Genomic DNA, 20,692 nt, shown 5'->3' with positions numbered 1-20,692 from the left:
AGAGGAACATGAAAGACAAGTTTCACCTATTAGGGAGGCCAAGGAAATCCTCAGTTCCTTCTTGCCCAACCCCCTTCTCCTCTCTGACCTCATTTTCATGGGAAGCTTAGGAGCAGGGTAAGGCCCAGAATGTTGGATCTGTGGTGATAGCATGGGCATAGGGGGCATAGCTTCAATGGAACATGGGCAGGCAATAATTTGTTCCAGTCCTGGGGTTTGTGTCCCCATCCCAGTGAATTTTCAAAACTACAGAGGCATGAACAGATAATCCATCTCTGAGAATAGCAAAGCATCCTCACTGTTCATTCATCCTCAAGAACAAATACCACAAATTTTTCTGAGATTCTTTCCCTGTGTTCTTTTCCCTCTCCCTCTTGAGAATCATAGAACCGTAAAGCTGAAAAATTCATAGATGTGGTATTTGAATGTTATGAGGTAAAGCTGACAGAATGGACCATCTAGGGCCTCTTGAAATAGGTACATTTCTCACAGGGCTATTTGTTTGGGGTAATTAATAACTGCCACAAGACCTCTTCCGTCAGAAACCACAGATACAACAGGGCAAGTCTTTAGATATGGGCACCCACAGTTAGCCAAATGGGGAAGCCCAGAGCTATTAGAGTGGGTACTGGACAACACAAGTGGGGTACTAGGCCCAGAATGGACATTTCCAGCTCCAGAGGAAACCTGACAAAAGCTTCTTCCTGTATGCATGCCTTGGTACCATTAACATTATTGGAATTCACCATCAGTCACCTCTCCTGGCATCTTCCTGGCCTATCCGGGCACAAAGTGAAGAGGAAGACAAATGGTTTCATAAGGAAGAGATGGAATATCCTGTTTTGAATCCTTTTTTTTAGAAATGAGTAGGGATAATCGTGAGTTTTAGAAAACTGTGAATTATTTTAGCTCCATTCAAGGGGAAGGACTTGCCTCTGAATCATCTACAGTATGCCACAACACTTACGCGACTTCTAATTTGGTTCAGTCTGTTATTTCTTGTCATGTTGGAATTCGAACATACCATTTAGAAAATCATAAATATTAAGAGGACTGAAACACTAGTGAACTTCCAGAGCTGTGTAGAGTGTCTTCTACAGGTCAGAGAGGAGATATAAAATGGGACTGTAGATAGAAACATGATTATATGTCTTTCCAAAATAACTAGACAATTCATTAGGCATATTTATGACCAATTAAGACTACCACGGGGTCAATGTGTTGAGTTGTATAAAAATTAACCATTAATTGAAGAATACAATATTTGTACAGAAGTTGATTCCCACATATCACTGGAATCTAAACTCTCCCCAGCTATCAAATATGTGGTATTAACTGTTGTAGCCCAATAGAGCTACCAAAGAGAAATTGGTAAAAATTATCTGTAAACTATTAAAAGCTGAAAGTAATCATCGATACAGATACTTATAAGTGGTTTTTGTATATATAATGACTAGTTTTAAAAAGATCACATTAATGACATTTTTGGTGACTTGGTAGAATGTACAGAGTCCCGGCCTTAGAATCAACAGATGTAGGTTTAGCCCCAATTTCGCTCTTTGGTTTGTATCTGACCTTAGGAAACTCATTTAGCCTCCCTGAGTCTGTTAAAAGGGAGTAATAGTGTTCTTCTGAAATATCATAGTTATTATGAGGTTAATGTAAGATAATATGAGTGAAAATGTTCTGTAAGGTCTAAGTCTCTGTTAATATCCAAGATTACCTTCATTGGATTACAACTGTAAAATCTGGGACTTTAGCATTTCCGAAGATATTGGCTTAGTTTATGTTTATCACTAGATAGTGCTCTTTTCTCCAGTTTATTTCTGTTCTTGGTGCATATGTTTTTGCGAAGGGAATCATTTTTAACAAGCCTTCAGATTACCTATTTTATTTCTGAGGAGGGCAAAGGGCAGAAAGTTTGTTTAAGTAAGTAGTAAGTAAGAGGAGGAAGGTCGCTAGAAGTTACCACCATGGCTCCATCCCCACAGTGAAGTGTGTGGGTCGCTGAGAGGAAAGGATTATGGAGTGGCCATGAATCCATGGTGGATGGGCACGAGCAACCTCTTAGGACTCCTTGCCACTGTCGCTCACTTTGGTTAATGTTAAGTCTAATGTTTATATTAGCCAACTGTGAATTTGGTATTATACTGTTTATTGATTGAAACCTTATATAACCATATTTGCATTGAAATAAAGTAATCGGTTACCAGACTCAGTAATTAGTAACATAGAGATTTTAAGTACCTTAAGGTATAAACGGTGTGTTTTCTTCAGGGCCATGATGAGCCAAACTAAATGGACATTTTCTATAGTTCCAACAAGATGGCATCTTAAGTATCCAGTGTGTTCAGGCAATAACTAGTAAGAGTCTGATCATTACCTATGTTCTCAAGGCAATTTCACATTGAAAGCTTTTTGAAGCAGTAGGGAGAAGGGTTTTAGACTGCTCAGGTGGATCAAAATAGGAACTGAGAGTGGCGGAGATAGGAGTGTGGTCCGTGAAAAAAGAACACTAACTTGGAGGAACATCACAACCACGTTTGACTGTATAATGCCAAACAAACAACGTCATCTCCCTTAGCCTCCAGTTCCTTATTTAGAAGATGGATAGGCTACTGTGTGCCCTACCTACCCCAGAGGCTGTTATGAGGATCAAAAGGAAGAAAGTTCAGGACTTTGTGAGCTCTCGCGCAGCAGGATGAATGGAGAGTGTTCAAGCAGTCATCAGTCAAGTACCTCCCAGAGTCTGTGCCCTGTGTGGTATACCGGGAAAGAAAAGACATTCTGTGCCTCTAAGGAGAAAGAAGCAGAGGCAAGAGAGAACAATCCCAAGTGGTACCTGCCTAGTATTGATTGGGTGTAGACAAGAGTGGGAATTCAGAGGGAAGGGGACAGCTTTGGGCTAGCATGGCCAAAGAAGAGAAGAAGGGATTTGACACAGATCCTGAAGAATGGATATGATTTTCCCTGAGGGAGGAGGACAGGGAAGGAATTCCTGGCCTAAGAGGTGGTGCGAGCAAAGGTACTGAGAAGGTAAATGCAAGACAGATTCAGGCAATGGTGTGAAAAGCATTTGAAGTGTAGGGAGGGTATAGAAGATCAGGTTGTGAAGGTCGGGACTCAGTTGTCACAAGACTTTCCTGAAAGCTAAGTGGTCTGGAATTTATTCCAGAATTAATCAAGGTTCTTGAGTAGTAACAATAATAAGACTTTATGTCGATAAGGTGCTGTATGTTTTCAAAGGTATTTTTAAAAGCACTGCCCCATTTGGTTCTTTCAGCAATTCTCTAAGATAAGGATGGCAAGGATGATCGTGGCCATTTGACACATGGGTAATGGAGCACCCAAGAACTGATGTGGTTGCTCCCAACTACACAGCACGTAAATGAGGGATGGGAGTCAATGTAAAGACACCGTAGGAAGATGAATCTGGCAGCAAAACACAGGATAAACTAGAGTGGGGGAAAAAATTTAAAAAAGAGACCAGTTAAGAAGCTGCCCACCAGGCTGTCCAGATGTAAGATTTCAGTAGATATTAAAGATATTAAAGTAAACCGACGCTGCCTCTCAGCAGGCAAAGGGAAGCAGCTTTTTTGCAAAAAAAGTGTAATGGCACCCAGAATGAAGATAACGTCAGTCATCAGAGATAGGGTAAGAAGAATTCCCAAGCCTGACAATTGGCTCTAGAAAGTGAGAGGCAGAGGATCAAAGACGAGTCCAAGCAAAGTGAGGCACTCAAAGACTCTGACTTTAACCTCTGATGCAGTGGAAGTGTTACTAAAAATAGAGGTCCAAGGTTCAAGCCTGAGTAACTAGCTGAACACTAGCCTTACCCACACACCGGTTCTCTGTCCTCACCTGGACAGGGTGCTGGCCATTCCTTTGATTCACCTTCCTATGTAGCCCTGATCACACTCTCCTTAGGCCCAGACAGGTGGACTGTGAGCTCCTTAGTAACTGTGATGGTCCCAGTGCCTGGCACAGAGCAGTGCCCGGTCACAGTCAAATGCTTATCTATTTAACAAATAAATGAATGAGTGAATGAATGAATGCCCTCAAAGTTTTCTTCTAAAATCTCAGGTCAGGTCCTATAACCTTTTCTCAAAAAGCCTTCAGTTGTCCCCATAGGTCTATACAATAAAGCCCTAACCCCTTCGTATGGCATTCAGAGCGTCCCGCCATCTAGCCCGCTTTACCTACGCCAGCATTTCCCATCTACTCCGGGGTCTCTCTGGACTCCTCTCCATTCCCAAACACAAGCAGCAGTTTTGCCTCTCTGTGCTTTTGTTGATAAGAGGTCTTCGATCTAAATGCCAATCAAATCCTACTCGTCTGTAGGAATTCCGCTCAAATGCCGCCTCCTCCAAGCACCTCTCCACCTGTCTCATCAGGACAGTCCCCCTTGTCACTTCCCCTGCACTTTGCATTTACAGGCCCCATTCAGGGCTCGGCTCACACATCCATCTCCCTGACAAGTTTGCCCCCACGGGGCCTGGCAGAAGGGTGGCACCTAGGAAAGGTTCAAACGAAGGAAAGGAAAAATGGCAAAAGAGCTGCTCTGGAAAGAAGATGATGAACTGCATTTTCACGTTCTCTGATAAAATTCACCGCTTTGGTACAGATGTCTCTCAGTGAAAAATCAAATCCATGTCAATGTTGTACATTTTTGCAAAAAAGCTGCTTCCCTTTGCCTGCCAAGAGGCAGCATCGGTTTACTTTAATATCTAGGTTTTTCATCTTCCTTACTCAGCAGGAACAGCCCACTCAAACTAAAGGAAGAAACTGACATATTTTGGATTGACAGATGTCAAGGGACACTACCATCTAATTTCCTTATTGATTAATTTGAAGGTAATTTCCTGGTAACCCAGGCTTCCAAAAATGTATTTTAAGTGGCATGTTGGTAAAAAGAAAATTAATTTCTCTGCGTTAAACTTCCCAGCTTTTGAATTAATTGCATGAGCCTAACAATCAATTAATAAATGTTAAGCAAACAAGGGAAAATCGGTCAATTAAAAATGACAAAATTGATTCCGAGGGTAGATAAACCAAAAGACTGTCAGAATGCTCACTTCGAAGTTTGGATACCCTGCCTCTCTGTACAATCTACCTCCCACTTTCTACACAGCATTCAAATTGCTGAAGCTTTATTATAATTTCTTATAAATAAATTACCACCTAAGCTTTCTTCACTGCTTTAGAGGGATTAAGGAAATCAAACATAAACAGCAGTCCTCCACAAGCTACGAGGAGAAGGTCATTGCTTTGGGAAAGTGTGCCACCCACTGTATTCTGCAGAAGTGTTTTTGAAAGGGAAGCCCATGCAAAGTGGGCCACCGTTCTCTAAATGTTTGCCAGCGCTCTGTCGGGAAGCTGCTCTATAGACTGCCTGTCTTTCTCCTGGTCATAAACTCAGTCAAAGATGTCTTCCAGAGAGCAGGCAAAGTGAGGAGTGGCGGGACCAGGGAGAGTGTGTGCCTTCTTAGAACATTCGGATTGAACCTGCTCAAACACAGCACTCTCTGGACTCTCACCTTTGGGGCTGGACATGGCCTAGGGGGCATGGATTTATTCTCCTGGCCTGAATTTTGAAATTGGCTCCCTACACTTGGAAAGGTAGACGCTTTGCAAATGATGTCTAAAGAGAGTGTACAAAGGATAGAATTTGTCTCGTGAAAATACCTGCATAGGCTTTACAACTGCGCAGGGTTACTGTTGGTGTTTACCTGGCCCGCCATGCTTGCCTTTAGTCCCACCCAGGATGGGTTTTATCAGAAAATAAGCCCATTGTCCTCTCCCACATGGACTAAAAAAATCAGGGATGGAAGGATGCACATCACTAATTTCTCCATTTTGCCAAGGGCACTTTTCGTAACAGATATGTATAAAATTTCTAGAACTATTTATATTTTAGCAAATAGAAGATCTCCAAATAAAGTGTGGAAAAAAAATGACACTGAAGCAGTGTGTTTGAACTTCTACATCCTACTGAATCTTCCCTTGAATGTTGACAATCTCTCGGTCTTAATATAACCAAAATCATAACCCCATGCACCAGCCCTTTCCATTTTAGTACATGGCACCATCCTCCATCCTGAGACTCTGGCCAAAAGCTCAGAAGTGTCCCTTGAGACTGCTCTTTACCTCAGACCCCACAGTGAACACATTAGCAAATTCTGGCATTTCTGCCTTCAAAGTGTATCCACAACCCAACCAATTCCCGCTATTCCCTCGGGAGCTACCATCACCTCCCCAACCCGGGCCTCTGCAGAGGCCTCCTTTCCTTGGCCTTCTTACTTCCACTCAGGGCGCCAGAGTAGCCATTTGCATGCATCAGCCAGAAACATTTATCAGATCTCAGCACTCCTGCTTAGGCCATTTCTTTTCATCACTGTATCCCAGAGCCTAGAATGGTGCCTGGCAATATACGAACCTCAGTGATCCTTGCTGAACGAATGAAATCATGTAGTTTGGGCCAGGTACACAAAAGGCTGCAGGGGCATCTGGATGTTTGGGAAGCACCATCTCACCAGGGAGAAACCAGCAAAGAAGAAAAGACCTGCCCCTGAATCTGAGTCATCCACGCATCTGCCATCCCACTGCTCACCCTCTTCCTCCCTTCGAACGTCTTCTGGAAAAGGAGATATTGGGGGGAATGGGCTAAGTTGGCCCGTACTGCCTAAAGCCTCTCCTTTGGGGTTTCTGTCTGCCTAAACTAAAGTAAGCTTTAAAAAGTCAAGTGCTGATTCTAGTTCTTTTAAACAGACGCATACGTACTTGGCAGTCATGATAGCACAAGTCACTCCAATAATCAAAAGAATCATTACTTGTTTTGCTAAAATCCCAAGGAAATCGCTCAAGATGTGATATTTCAGCACTAATGAGGTTGTGCCTGAAGAAGTGTGATTTTAATTGTGATAGATTTAGAGAATCCATCGCAACACTGCGGGAGAGCAGCATGCTCTTCCCAATTCCAGGGAAAGGGCATTAATATCTCATGTTTTTGTTTTATTTAGTCTTCGCTGGCTGTGTGGAGAATCACCTAAGGTGATGGCAGAGCTAGTAGGGACTACATCAAATAGAACCCTATAAAGAAACTTTATTTTCTCCTCCCGCACTATGAACAGAGACTGCACAACAGAGGAATATTTGTCTTGAGTTGCCGTACAAGCTACCAGATTGATTTGCTTTGCCACTGACGGTTCTGATCCTGACAACCTTTCCACCACCTTCCATCGTCCAAAGGTTGAAAGTCACCACTTTAGTCCAGTGGCTCCCTCAGCCTTCACACGGGCAGACAGAGGAAAGGAGTCTCTGCAGAATTCTCCTTCATTCCCAAGACTGATCTGGCTTGGGCGTGAAAAGCTCCTGGTGGAAGTCTGTATATGAGCAGTGTTGCTGATTACTTCATTAGAACCCTGTGCGCTTCAAGAGCCATATGCTTTCAAGTTTCTTTAAATGGTATTAGGGAAAAATATCCTCAAGGCATTATTTTTAAAGGGGACTTCAAACGTTCCCTGAGAAGAAAAAAAAGTATAGCACGTTTGAACTCCAGGGGGTTGCAGGAGAAATCTTACTTAGCAAGACTGAAAATGGAGCCCTCTCTTCAGTTTCAGGGGGAAGTAAGGGTTGGTCACCAGCAGAAATAAATTTGAAATGTGGATGGAGGAAGATGCAGAAAATCTCCAAACCCTTGAACCCTTACCATGAAAGAGCAGAGAAAAAGAGGACTTGAGGAAAGAAATTAAAAAAATATATATATAGTTTTTGTTCTCACATCCAGTGGAATACAGAGAATTGAACACTCCCCACATATCTTGCAGAGTGCAAAAGGCTGCAGGTTCTTCCCATTTCTTCTACATAGGAAAGACTTCTAAATAATCCCCCCTTCCTGTGTTATGTGTATTCAAACATTATTTAAAGACCTGGGAAGCAAGGCTACAGGTAGGGGTAAGGCTCTTCGTTTCGAGTTTTCCTACAAATGGTCTGCTCCAGAGGTCAAATCAAAGAGACGCTTCAAGTTTAAACCCTCCTTTTCTAAATAGATCCCAACCTGATCTCATTTAATGCATTGATATCTGGTTTCTTAGGCATTATAGTTGCAGTATTACATATCAAAAGGACTCTTGAGAAATTCCCTCGAATTGATAATTCTAATTTCTTATGTATAACTACTCTATATTCACTCAGAGGACGGCTGCATTGTATGCTAAACCATGAATCGTAGAAATTGGTCCCTTTGTAGGGAGGTTTGTATTAAATCGAGATGCTCTCTTTTTTTTTCCCCCCTGTTTGTTCCCACACTTGAGTTCCTGGTGTCAGTTTGTATTTGGCTTCTTGAGCATATTAAAGTTTTTCTACTGCTTATGATGTTCTTGCCAAGAGCACACTTGCAGCAATCTGCACTAGAACAGTCTTTGTGCCAATTACTTCAAAAAGTATTCTTTAAAATAAAAAGAGGGAGGGGGATTTTTTTTTTTTTTTAGGGAACTTTCAGGTTATAGTGTGATGGTTTCAATTTTAATTTTTGAGTCCGTCTTCCTGAAATGATGGCTTAGAGGCTCTGAAATGTGCATCTTTGGTTTGTTCTCTCTCTCTCTCTCTCTCTCTCTCTTTTTAAAAGCCTTCCTACAAAATGGAAGTCCTGATAAAGATAGAGGAATAGCAGGGGAATCAGGAGTATGGAAGAAACTGCTGTCGTTGCTGACACCACACCCTCATCTACTTAAACAGCTTCGGGAAGGAAACTGCTAGAAGCTTGTTAAAGAGTTTCCAAATGTGTGTCTGTAAATGACTCTCTCTAATCATGGCTGAATAAACCAAACGCAGCAAATGAGCTGGTGACAGGCACAAAAGTCACATGAGTGTTTTGAATCGTATATGCTGAGTGGATAATAACCCATGTCAGGGCCATGGGGTCTTTTGAAGGTTAAAATCCTAAATTTGATCGAGTCCTTTAGATAGAGAGACATAAGCACATATGGGAAAACAAAAGAGGAAAATGGAAGGGAGAAGGGCCGCCGAAACGCACGGTCAGATAGGAGAAGAAGCAGGAGATGAGGGGACCTCGATTTTCCGCCTTTGCCAGCCACTAACTGGCTTTGTGTCCTTGGGCAAGACAGTCACCACACCGACGTCCCTCTCCACACGTGAGATACAGGAGGGTGGCTTGAGGCAGCCTGCCAGAAGTGTGATTTTAATTGTGATAGATTTAGAGAATCCATCGCAATCTCTTGCGCCATCTCCAGCGTGCGGTCTTTCTGGGATGTCGAACACAAAGAGGTTTGGGCGCAGGTACAGATCCATTCTCTACGTAAAGAGAGACGTTTTGAGAGGCGTGTCATTACCAGAAAGTACTCTCATGAAGGATGAAATTTAGGATTAATTAAGGCAGCCTTTTGGAATATTAGCTATAGAGTTTAGAGGGCAGGTTACGAGACATTTAAAAGAATGACCTTTGCTAATCAGTGCTCAACACATAACATCTAGGCCTCCCAAGGAATAGAAACCAAGATAGCAGAGACAGACAGTTGTGGAAGTTTAGGGCTTTGAGGATGGGTCCAGGCTGCGTGTTTAAAGATTCTATAGACACAACGCTAAGGAAGGGTCTCAGCGGCCATGTAGGGAGGCCCACTCACTTTCTCCGTGAAGAAATGGATGTAGAGAAAGGAGGTCCTTGCACTCAGACCCACAGCAACATGTTGCTTGAGTGTACCAGGGAAACTGAGGCATCTTGGCTTCAGTCAGTGTGGTTTCTCGCACATATTTGGGTCTCAAGTGCCCAGCTTAAGAGAATGCTCTTTGTTCTTGCTTTACTTTCCGAGTCCCACGTACCCACTGTAGCCTCCTGGGAGGTGATCATTTTTAGGTTTGATCTTTCAGGAGTTTCATGTCTGAATTTGGGGAATAGTGGGGTTTTCATTTTCTTCAAAAATATTTATGACCTATGTATTCGCTTTAAAATTATTTAATTATCAGGGGCACCTGGGTGGCTCAGTCAGTTATGCATCTGCCTTCTGCTTAGATCATAGTCCCAGGGTCCTGGGATCAAGCCCCGCGTCCAGCTCCCTGCTCAGTGGGGAGTCTGCTTCTCTCTCTCCCTCTGCCCCTCCCCACCTCATACTCTGTCTCCCTCTCTCTCTCTCTTGCTCGCTTGTTCTCTCTCTCGCTCTCAAATAAAATCTTTAAAAAAATAATAAAATTATTTAATTATGAGAAATATAATCATTAATACTTGTGTGTTTCCCCCTTAAGGAAATGGTTGCTGCAAAAACATCTCAGCTCTTGAGACCGCAAACTTGCCCTTCCACAAAGGCCAGCCCACCCATCTACGCGGACAATAACTGTAGTTCTGCCTCCTCAGAAAGAGAGGGGTAGCTGACTCCTGTGTATAAGAGCTATTTTTTTCTACAGGTTTTCCTTTGTTATCAAAAACACAGTCATTTCTTCTCCTGTAGACCTTCTCATTGGGTGGAGGGCATAGAATAAGGCTGGCTAAACATTTTCTCAGGATGGTAAAGAGCTCTCTGGAATTGCTGTCTTCATGCAGAGAAGCACTCAGTCTGTGGTACACAGCTGTCTTTGGACATTTGTTGCAATTTCGAGTGTCTATGTATAAACTCTGCCAGCAGACTCGAGAGAAACAAAGGCTAAGGAGACTAACTTAGAACAAGACTAGTTGTTCGACTCAAGAAATTTAAGTAAAATGCACGTTCAACAAAATTGTTAAGCAAAGATCATAAATAGAAAACATTTCATTTATATCTTTCCCAGTAAGAGTTCATGGGTTCTAAAGACACTCTATATAATAAGGTATGGTATTGGGACAGGGATGGGGCAGGGGTAGACAGGAGTAAGGGAACCAGTTTCTATTCCTTATTAGTCATGGGACTAGGTCTGAGTTTTGTTGTGGTTGTTGTTGTTTTATGGTGTTGGAAAATAAAATTGCAGTCTGTTACGCTGAGAACTGCCTCTCCACCTTCAAGGTAGTGTCACTACGCCCCGAGGGTCCTCTCGGGTCCATGAGGGCTGATACCCCCTCCTGCATGTCAAGTGATAGAGGAATAAAGAAGTTGCCCTCTACAGAGGTACAATGGTCCTCTGTCCTTCTCTAGAAGACTTTAATAAAGTAACTGAATCAAAGGAAATTTGATCAGATGTGTATGGTTCAGCCTTCTTGCTTTGCCCCTTAACAATTTATTGAGGTGTTTCTACCCATGGTCTGTTTTATTAAATGATATTTGAAGTGTTCCACTCTCTGAGAAAATGTGGTTTATGTCTTTGGCATACATTTACATAATCTTGTTAAGGAAATCTCTCCAGCTTCAACTATCCCAATAAAAAATCTTATCTCTGGTAGAAGAAAGACTGTTTTCTCCAAAGGGAGCAAGAAACAAATATGGAGTCCAGACACATTTTGAGAAACTAAGGCTGTAATTATAGTTATATTTTTATGTTATGTATTTGAAGTTTGTTAAAAGAGATGGATGAGAAGTAATTGTTATGTGTGGAGGGTACAGTCACGTAAGAAAAGAATGCTGTAGCTAATGTTTTTTAAATGTGGGTTTTGAAAATAATTTTTTATTTGTTGCCTTGGAAAATATTTCTACATTAAAAAAAAAAAATCACTGAGGGTGATAAATCACCAGCAATCTCTCAGCTCCCCACCAGAGCCATCAAATTAAGGGTTAACCTCTCAGGATTGCCCCGAATTAATCAGAAGCTAAGCCAGGGGCAGGCTGGGCAAGGGGCAGGGAATTGGCAGAGCTCGACCCCCCCCCGCCCCGCCCCCAAGAGGCTTTGCCGCACAACAGTGCAACCCACTGTGGCGTGGCCACGCAGAGAACGCAGACCTTTACACAAAGAAAGGAGCCTTGACAGGGCTCCCAGGGCTGCTCTCTCGGGCAGCCCTGTGCACAGAAAGCACATCCTGATCCCGCAAGAGCCCAGGGTTCCTGCTTATCATGCACCAGTCCTCCATTTTCAGAGGACCAAGATAAGGGGTTGTGCTCTATAGAGTAGGGTCTTTTATTCAGTCCAGATTTAACCATAAATATATGTTCATCTTTCTTTGCTCACTTAGGAGGCAGTCTGTGATCAGCCTCTAGGTCATCTTCATTAAGATCTCTGGATTGGTTCTGCTCTTTAGATAAAGAGGACGCTGCAGGTGGATGACCCAGTGCTTGGTGAATGCAGACTCCCAGGCCCCTCCCCAGATTTAAAGAATCCACCATTTTGGGGGGAGGGGGCCTTGGAATCCACCTTATCAATAAGCTCTTCAGGTAATTCTTGTGCACAAATTGAAGAACCACCAACCCTAGAGTTGTGTTTGTTTCTTTGTTCTTAACATGAATCCCTGATACCAGCATTAGGTGTTTGGGGCTTTCTAATTTAAAGGGCAAAAGTATGTTTTTCCTCTTGTACCAGACCCATTTAATTGTTTGTGTTACTTGCGTGAGTTGACTTTATAACTGGAGGAATGCTCATACGTAGGCTTATATAGGAGTCTTTTCCTTCAGGACCTTAGAATCTCCATGAGAGTAGAGAAATTAGCCCCAGCTTCCTCCCTTCCTCTGCTTTCCGTGGTCAGAAATGCCCTTGACCTTTCCAGACTGTCCACTTCCTGAACCCACTTCACGAAGTCTTTTAGGAGTCCGAGCAAGCATCTGACCAGCTGTGCTCCAGTTATACCCCTCCGCCCCCTCACCTCACTGCCATTCAAACCAAATGGAGTCCCTGAGAACTAACACTTGCTGACTGTAGCCCTTTTATCCAAGGACCGGCTCCTGCCAGGTTCCTCTGTCTTAACTTTGGCCAGGATGCTTCCCAGATACCGAGCCTCCCCTCCTCCCTTCTTTGCCGCCAGAGCCGCCCTTAAGTTGAGCCCATCTGAGACCTTCCCTAAGTTGTTGCTAGTTCTCTAGCCTAGCGTGCTGAACCCGGTGCCCAGTATTGAAGGTCCCTGATCTTAGAGGAGTTCTTGGGGACAAACTCCCAGAAAGCCTCCCACCACTCTGTGGTTCCTGAGCTGATGGCCATCTAGTTGATGAGGACATTCCAAGACCACTTCTCCTGTTGCATCCTGCTTGGGGCCCTGAAAAAGGTCTGCATTTTCACTCCCCTCCCCGCCACCCCCTCATTTTCCCCTGAATTTCACCTCCCCGCAAATCTCACCTCTGCCTTGAGAAGTTCCACCTTTTCCCTTGTCTGCCTTTTCTCATCCTCAGTTGCTCAAGTCCCATTGTGAATTATGACAAAGCCTACTAGAGTAGAATCGGTTTCTAGAAATATAATCTGAGATCCTGGAAAAGGGAGGGAAATGGCCTTCTGCTGTTCTTCTGCCTTCACAGGGTCCAACAGCACCTTCTTCAGCACCTCCTATGAGCCCTCTTCTCTGTAGAGCTCACCTCTCTGGACAAGTACTTGGTCTCAGCTAAGCTTTTTTCTTGCTGTCTTGTTTTTTGTTTTGTTTTTCTGAGGGCCTTGTGCAAAGACTAAGGTGGCAGGAGTCAGGCAGACAGGGACAGAGAGACCTATTCAAGCCGATTCTCCAGCCCATGAATATGGTCTAAATCTGGGAAACCCAATCCCTAAAAACTTGCAGGAAGTCATTTATATGAGGTTGATATCCTCACGCTGGTTTAGATTAAGTTGTTATGCTGTAGGCTAGATGTTTAGGTTCAGAAGACCTGGCTAAGCCTTTATCTTTCAGCAGGTTGGGGGCCACCTCAAAGCCCCCATCACTTAAAAATAATTAGCTGATTTTCCCACCTGAGCTAGTGATTTGATGATCTGTATGCTAAACCAGACTTCTACAGGGGAATAAAAGAGAAAAGACCAGAGTGCCAGAAGGAAGCTTAATTTTTAAGGTAAAGTTGGATTCCCTTAAAGGACACGTGAAAAATCTCTGAAGATGCTCTAAACCCAGGGAATCCATAGTTTTCTCATGCCTGCAGCTTTTTTTGTTCCTATTTGCCTAGCCCTGTTCTGTACTCTACATTATATGTGGAAAATAATGCACATAATACTTAGCATTTCCTTTTGATAAAGTAAACGTTTCATATTACTAGTACTGAAATTTATTCCTAAAAGAATGGAGAATAGCTTCCAGATGTATTTTTCTGTCACGGACTTTCTTTCCTTAAGTATTGACAGAGGGGAGGTTTTATCAAGGTCTTTGTGATGGGCTTGTTTATAATGAGAAGATATTAGTGGAGCACATCTAAGTGTTTATCACTAACAGATGACTGAAAAGAGCATATGGCAGGAAGAGAAATATATATTTGTCTAAGAAACGTGGCTTGTTAACACTCCCACACTCATCCTAAACTCTGTGGACATGTACTTACGGCATCATGCGCATCCGCTGGGTGTATCAGAAGAAAAAGAAAAGTCAAGTCATGATTTCTTCAATATGGGACTGTCAGATAATGCTAATTTGGACATTTTTATCAAAGATGGTAGGATTGCAACTCAGAAACCCTGCGCATTCTGCTTCACTGTGGCTGGCATCTGGGCAGTGCTGTGTAAGGGGTTTGGAAAAATACAGGCTTTAGCATTTTTGTAGAGAGCTCTTTATGATAAAACAAGAACAATGAAAGGAAGAGTGAGGATTGAGCTCTTATTTAAAGTTGAGCTCAGGGGCAAAGAATCTCTTCGTTCAGAAATCTCTTTTGAAGAATGTCTGTAGATTAGATTTAAGAGCAGACTAAGATGAACCTTTAGAACACAGAGGCAGTTTTTACCTGGCATTGGCCAAAATCAAAACATTGTTTCAGCTCTGATATGACCCATAAAACCCTATTGATTAATTCTCATCACTCTATATTTTCTCCATTGGTAATTCCATTTACCTCCTTGGTTTTAACTACCACGGGCGGGGGGGGGAGGGGAACCACCTTCCAAAACTATTCCTTTAACTATCATCTCTTATGTGTCCAACCCCTCTTTCCAGCTCTCCCCAGGAGACCTTGTCCAGGACCTCTCCAAGCTGCTCAGATACAAAATGTCCACCGGAAATCTGTTTTGTCCCTCTGTCAGCAATTCTTCTGGGAGGAGACATGCATAATTACTTGTAATATAGGACTATGGGAAGATGATACAGTGATGTCTATCATCATCATCATCATCCCATGAAACAGGCACAAAATCATGGTGCTTCTCCCCAGGTCCCATTATTGCTAATTTCTACGGCTTCCACCTGCCATTTTGGCCCATCTCTATCTCGTCTCCTGCTCGTACCAACTGAAGTGCTCCTGGAGCCCTGGGCATTCCTGATGGATTCCCTTTTATTTGTTCTAGCCCTTTTCCCTATCTGGGAACCCCTTTCACCATTCTATAATCCTATCTATGTCAACAACTTATTCTAATGCCAGTTTAACATAACCTTCCTGATCCATTCTCTCAAAAGTATTCCCTACCTATCCTGAACTCTCCCAAGATTTTACTCTATATCTTTCTTATGGTGCACACTTGGAACTTAACTGAAATAATATTTGTGAGCATATACACTGTATATCAGGCATATATGTAGACACTTTATATACATTTTAACTTAATCCTTTCAGCAGCCCTGTAAGACCTAGAAAGGCCCCTGCCCCTGGAGATCCGCATTCTACTGGTCTTGGGTACAGCTTGGACATGGGGACTTTTTTTTTAAAGTATGTGCCACACCCAGCTTGAAGCCCACACCCAGGGCTCGAATTCATGACTCTGAGATCAAGACTTGAAATGAGATCAAGGGTCAGTCACTTAACTAAGCCCCCCAGGTTCCCCCGGACATGGGGACTTTTAAGTACTCCCGGGGTAATTCCAATGTATAACATGGTTGAGAATCACTGGTCTAACGCCAAACTCATGAGCCGGACATTCTCCAATAGTAGGTATCACCTTTGAAGCTTTAAAGAACAAACAAATGATAGACCCCAGCCCTGTCCTACCAGATTAGAATATCCAGGAGACAGAGTCTAGGAATCCACATGATGATAAAGCTTCACAGGTTATTCTGTCACATAACCAGGATGGAGAACCACCGTCTTTGTCAGACACTGTATCATCTTCCCATAGTCCTATATTACAAGTAATTATGCATGTCTCCTCCCACTGTGTGATCTGTAAACTCTTTGAGGACAGGTTTACATTCGAGTCACTGTGGTCTGCTCCCTCGCACCTAGCAAGGTCCCTTGCGCATAGTAGGTTTTAGAAACTAAAGCACCAATATTATGTCCTTTGATGAAGAAAACAAAGATAACTTTTTAAGAAAACAAAGATACCTTTACACAGTACTTCTTCTATGCTGAGTTTTTAATCTCTACCATACTGACCTAGAAAGTCACTAAGTCATTTCGGTTCTCTGAGCATCATATTTGCATGTCTGTAGAGTGCCAGGGCTAGAACTTGAACTCAGCTCTTCTGACAATACTCTGGCCTCTACACCTAGGCCTTCAAAGCAACTACAAAGTGAAAAACTCAACTATCTATGTGTTTGCATACCTGCTGTCAGATGTGCTTCTAAAATTTGAACATAACCTGTCACATGGGGGAGAAAAGTCTGTTTGCATTATGAAATGGATTTGGAAAAATACATTAATTTCAACCCAAAAATTAAGCATGGAACTAAATAGATGGCCCCTTTCTTCTCATCAATCTCAACCTCCCTCACCTCCAGAGGTACCTACAAGTAGACAAACATACCCTTTGACATTTCTTGACGGTTCAGTTACTGCATTAGGGTTTTTTTTCCCCTTCATCTTAGTTTGTACTACTTCTCAAAGATTTTCAAATAACCTGAGTTTCTGGTTATAATTGAAATCTTTTTAGAAGATTCATATACAGGGCGCCTGTGTGGTTCAGTCGTTAAGCATCTGCCTTCGGCTCAGGTCATGATCCCAGGGCCCTGGGATCGAGCCCCGCATTGGGCTCCCTGCTCCATGGGAGGCCTGCTTCTCCCTCTCCCACTCCCCCTGCTTGTGTTCCCTTTCTCGCTGTGTTTCTCTCTGTCAAATAAATAAATAAAATCTTTAAAAAAATAAAATAAAATAAAATAAAATAAAAAGATTCATATACAGTTTACTTAAGGTAGTAAATTGACATCTGGTATAAACTTGTGATGTTTCACTCAATATGAATATGAATATGCACATAAACATAAAGTTGAAATGAAACTCAAACAACATCTAGAAACCTGGATTCTAGGCTCTTTTTGCCATTTCTGAGCTAGGTGACTCTGGGAAAGGAATGAACTTTCCAGAAGCCTCTTTTCCACCTAAAAAAAATGAAAGGGAGAAGGACCTACGATAGACCTCCCAAATTTTCTTCCAAATTTGAAAGTTTATGATCCCTTAAAATAAGAAGAATTAATTTATTAAGGCTTTTGGTCAAGATTAAATTAGTCATCGATCCTGATCCACTACTCAGGTGATATTTTAAAGGGCAAACAGAATTATAATGAAATTTGGACACTTCTTCACAAGGTAGAAAGTGTTCACCTCCATTATCTCTTTTCATTTTCATAACATACCTGCAGAACACTCCTTATTATCCCCATTTCACAGAAAAGAAAATTGAGATGCAGACGGTTGAGTGACTTGCCTTGGGTAACAAAATCAGAAAATAACAAATCTAGACCCCTAGGGAACCCAACTTTTGACTTCCTTCAGCACCTCGATGGCCACAGGCAATGCTGGAGAGGGGGGCCCAGGTAAATCTGACATGCAGACAGCTCCCCCCAGTAGCCTCTGTGCCTTCCCAAAATGCTTTCTAGCCCAGAAGCCCATAAGTTGCTTTGGAATAGAATACCAGTGAGGATTTATTTATCATATCATTTCCGAGTGCATATTTTCTTGAGCATTTATAGATCTGTTTTTCCAAGAAGCTGAGAGTTCCTGACAAAACACGACAGATAATGATAAATGAGCATCTATGTTAGCCTAGCTGGGAGGAGGCCGAGGGACTGTTAACACCCCTCCTGTGAAGTTAATCCCATTTCTTTTAGCCATTTCTTTATTAGTTAATGAGGTCTTACAAAAATGTGTGTCTGTGATGGTGTTTTAGCATCCTTGCCTCTAGGAACATTCTCAAATATTCATAAAGTCGCTCCTCTGACCAAAGCCTAAAGCAAAGGTGCATTAAGTATGAATTTTAGTCAACTTCAAATGTGGGTGGTCACAAAGCTGCTCCTGAAATATCCCCTCAATAATCCTCCTCATTGGTATCTCCAGATCTGCAGCACTGGGTGCAAATGTGAAGGGGAACTGGGGAAAATGGCATTATTTAGGACACCAGGACTCCGAAGGGCAGCCCCCTAAACTCTGATCCTGCCTCTTGACTGACAGCAGTGTGGCTTGCTTTTGGAAAACTGAATAACTTAAGGGAAACAAAAACAAAATGAAAAAGGAATTACCAGTCAAGCCCCTGGGAAGGAGAGCAGAGGCTCATTGTTATTGCTCCTGGGAGGCCAGAGACCCACTTCCCACTTGAGTTCCTTATGGCAAAGAGGGAAGCATCGAAAGATGGCTTGATGCTCAATGGTGCATTTTTGGAGAGGCAAACCAAAGGCAGAAACTTGGTTAACTACTAAACCAAGCTCCCTGGTACGGTGAATCACAGTGATTACGTCTACAACCTAGTTTTGGAGGGTCCTCCACCCCATAGCACAATCCTAGGAACACAGCTGGAGTGCACGTGCACGCGTGCATCTCTAACACCCTCCTCCCCTGACTCATCCACACACACGATTTCCATCATCTCAAAGTGCACGCAATCCTTGATGCTTTTCCACCCTTTTATGATTTTGTTTCCTCAAAACATCACTTCAGGAAGTTGACATTATAGCTGGCCTTCTATGTGTAGTTTACAAGCAAAGGGACTTTTTCAAAGGGCGTCTGTAAAAATACCATTTCAAATGTGTGAGGAAGATGAAGCACTTCTGTCTGGTTCTGGATGGCTTGGACTATCTACGGTATACTTTTCCTAAGAAACGGAAAATAACAGCCCAGCATTCTCCCACCTGTTTCTGCACAGGTAACCAGAATAAGCCACCAAAATGGTGCAGGTTTCCTGCTCCTACTTTCGAAGGAGCTCGAGGAACAAATGATAAGACCAAAGCCTTCTAACCTTCAACCCCCTAGGGCAGAGCAATAAATCACAATAGTACTGGTAGCTCAGGGCTTTCTGACACAGAATGTCTATGCTCAGAAGGGCCCATCCATGTCATTGTCACTAAGACTTGTATTCACTGGAGTCTCTTGGCCTTTTTACATGATCAGCACCCACCCACCCACGCAGCCATTGAAGGAAAGCTCTGGGCCATAATTCTGAAAGGAGGTGGCCATGGAATCCATTCAGTACAGATGTGGTGACAGAGAGACATCATCCATTAACAAAGGCAGATAAATGCAAACATTTTCTTTTCTAGCTCATTGCTCAACTTCCTGGTCATTTTAACCAGTTATACACTTACTCACAATGTTACGAAAAAAAGAAAAGAAAAGAAAAGAGGGAGAAAAACAGGGAAGGGAAAGAAAAAGTCCTGAAAATAGCAATTGCACAGTAATAATGCTGCTTTGAGTAAAGCTCAGCCTATACTATTATTTCTCTCTTGTCCCTGCCGTGGGGACATTGAGGGCACTTTGACAGCCATTACGATTACAGAAGATACAAGCTAGTGTTGGTTGTTCCAGATGTAATTTTACAATTTCTCGAAAGAAATACTGTTACGTCCCAGATGCAAATTTGACTGTGTCCTGTCCTTAATGTTGTGTTACAGGTGATTCACGTAACAGGCCGGCTACGACTGAGGGTGGCCCTATCCCACGGGAGGACCGTTCCCAGCCAAATCATGGGTCTTGTGGTTGTGGCTCACGCCCTGCCTCCCCCTACGATCAATGAAGTCAGAATTGACTGCCATATGTTCGTCACTCGAGTAAATATGGACCTCAATATCATTTACTGTGAAAATAGGTACTTTGTTTTTGTTCTCATCTCCTCTGTTGTCTGTTACACATTGGTGAAGGCTGGTGTTTGCAGCAGTCTGAAGGATTTTACTCTCCCAGTGAGGCTCATTATAAATCCTGATCTTATTTTTAATGGCTGCTTGGACTGACACCAAACATGCTTTTTATTTAAAATTTACATTGCTGCCCTGATTTACATTAGGGACGACAATGGAAAGGATTGGGGTACCCAGACATCCGTATGCTGCAAGTAAGACCCGTTTTGGCCGAGAAACCAAGGAGAGAGCCCGGCTGAGACGTTCTTGGCCAAATTATGCCATAGAAGGCATCTCCTGATGCCTCAGTCAGGCCCACTTCCTGACTACTGTACGGGCCCAGCCTCACAGTGGCCAGTGTTCATATAGGCATTCAGCACATTGCCTTAGCTGCTTGCCGGGCTGCTAGAACACATTACTACAGACTGGGTGGCTTAAACAACCGACGTCTATTTCCACATGCCTGGAGACTGGGAAGCCCAAGAGGAGGGCACAAGCTAATTAGGTTCCTAGCGAGAGCCCACTTCCTGGTTGCAGATAGGGGTCTTCTTGCTGGGTCTTCACATAGGGGAGAGCGAGAGCGCTGGTCCCTCCCTCCTCGCATGAGAACACTAATCCCATCATGGGTACTCCCTCCCCATGACCTCATCTACACCTAATTACCTCCCAAAGGCCCCACCCCCTAATACTATCACATTGGGG

General features: G+C 43.0%; 1 protein-coding gene across 1 annotated transcript in view; it reads left to right on the top strand.

Annotated features, from left to right (window-relative positions):
• The window catches only part of NPAS3 (neuronal PAS domain protein 3), an 841,130-nt gene that overhangs the window by 791,849 nt on the left and 28,589 nt on the right, over window positions 1-20,692 (top strand). Inside the window, 1 exon segment of the mRNA XM_035728203.1 lies at window positions 19,769-19,962. Within this exon segment, the coding sequence (XP_035584096.1) occupies window positions 19,769-19,962 (194 nt within the window).

The sequence above is a fragment of the Zalophus californianus genome, chromosome 6 (genome assembly GCF_009762305.2).
Source record: "Zalophus californianus isolate mZalCal1 chromosome 6, mZalCal1.pri.v2, whole genome shotgun sequence".
Taxonomy (NCBI): domain Eukaryota; kingdom Metazoa; phylum Chordata; class Mammalia; order Carnivora; family Otariidae; genus Zalophus; species Zalophus californianus.
The sequence above is the reverse complement of the archived record's forward strand: the minus strand, read 5'-3'. Positions and strand labels throughout refer to the sequence as shown.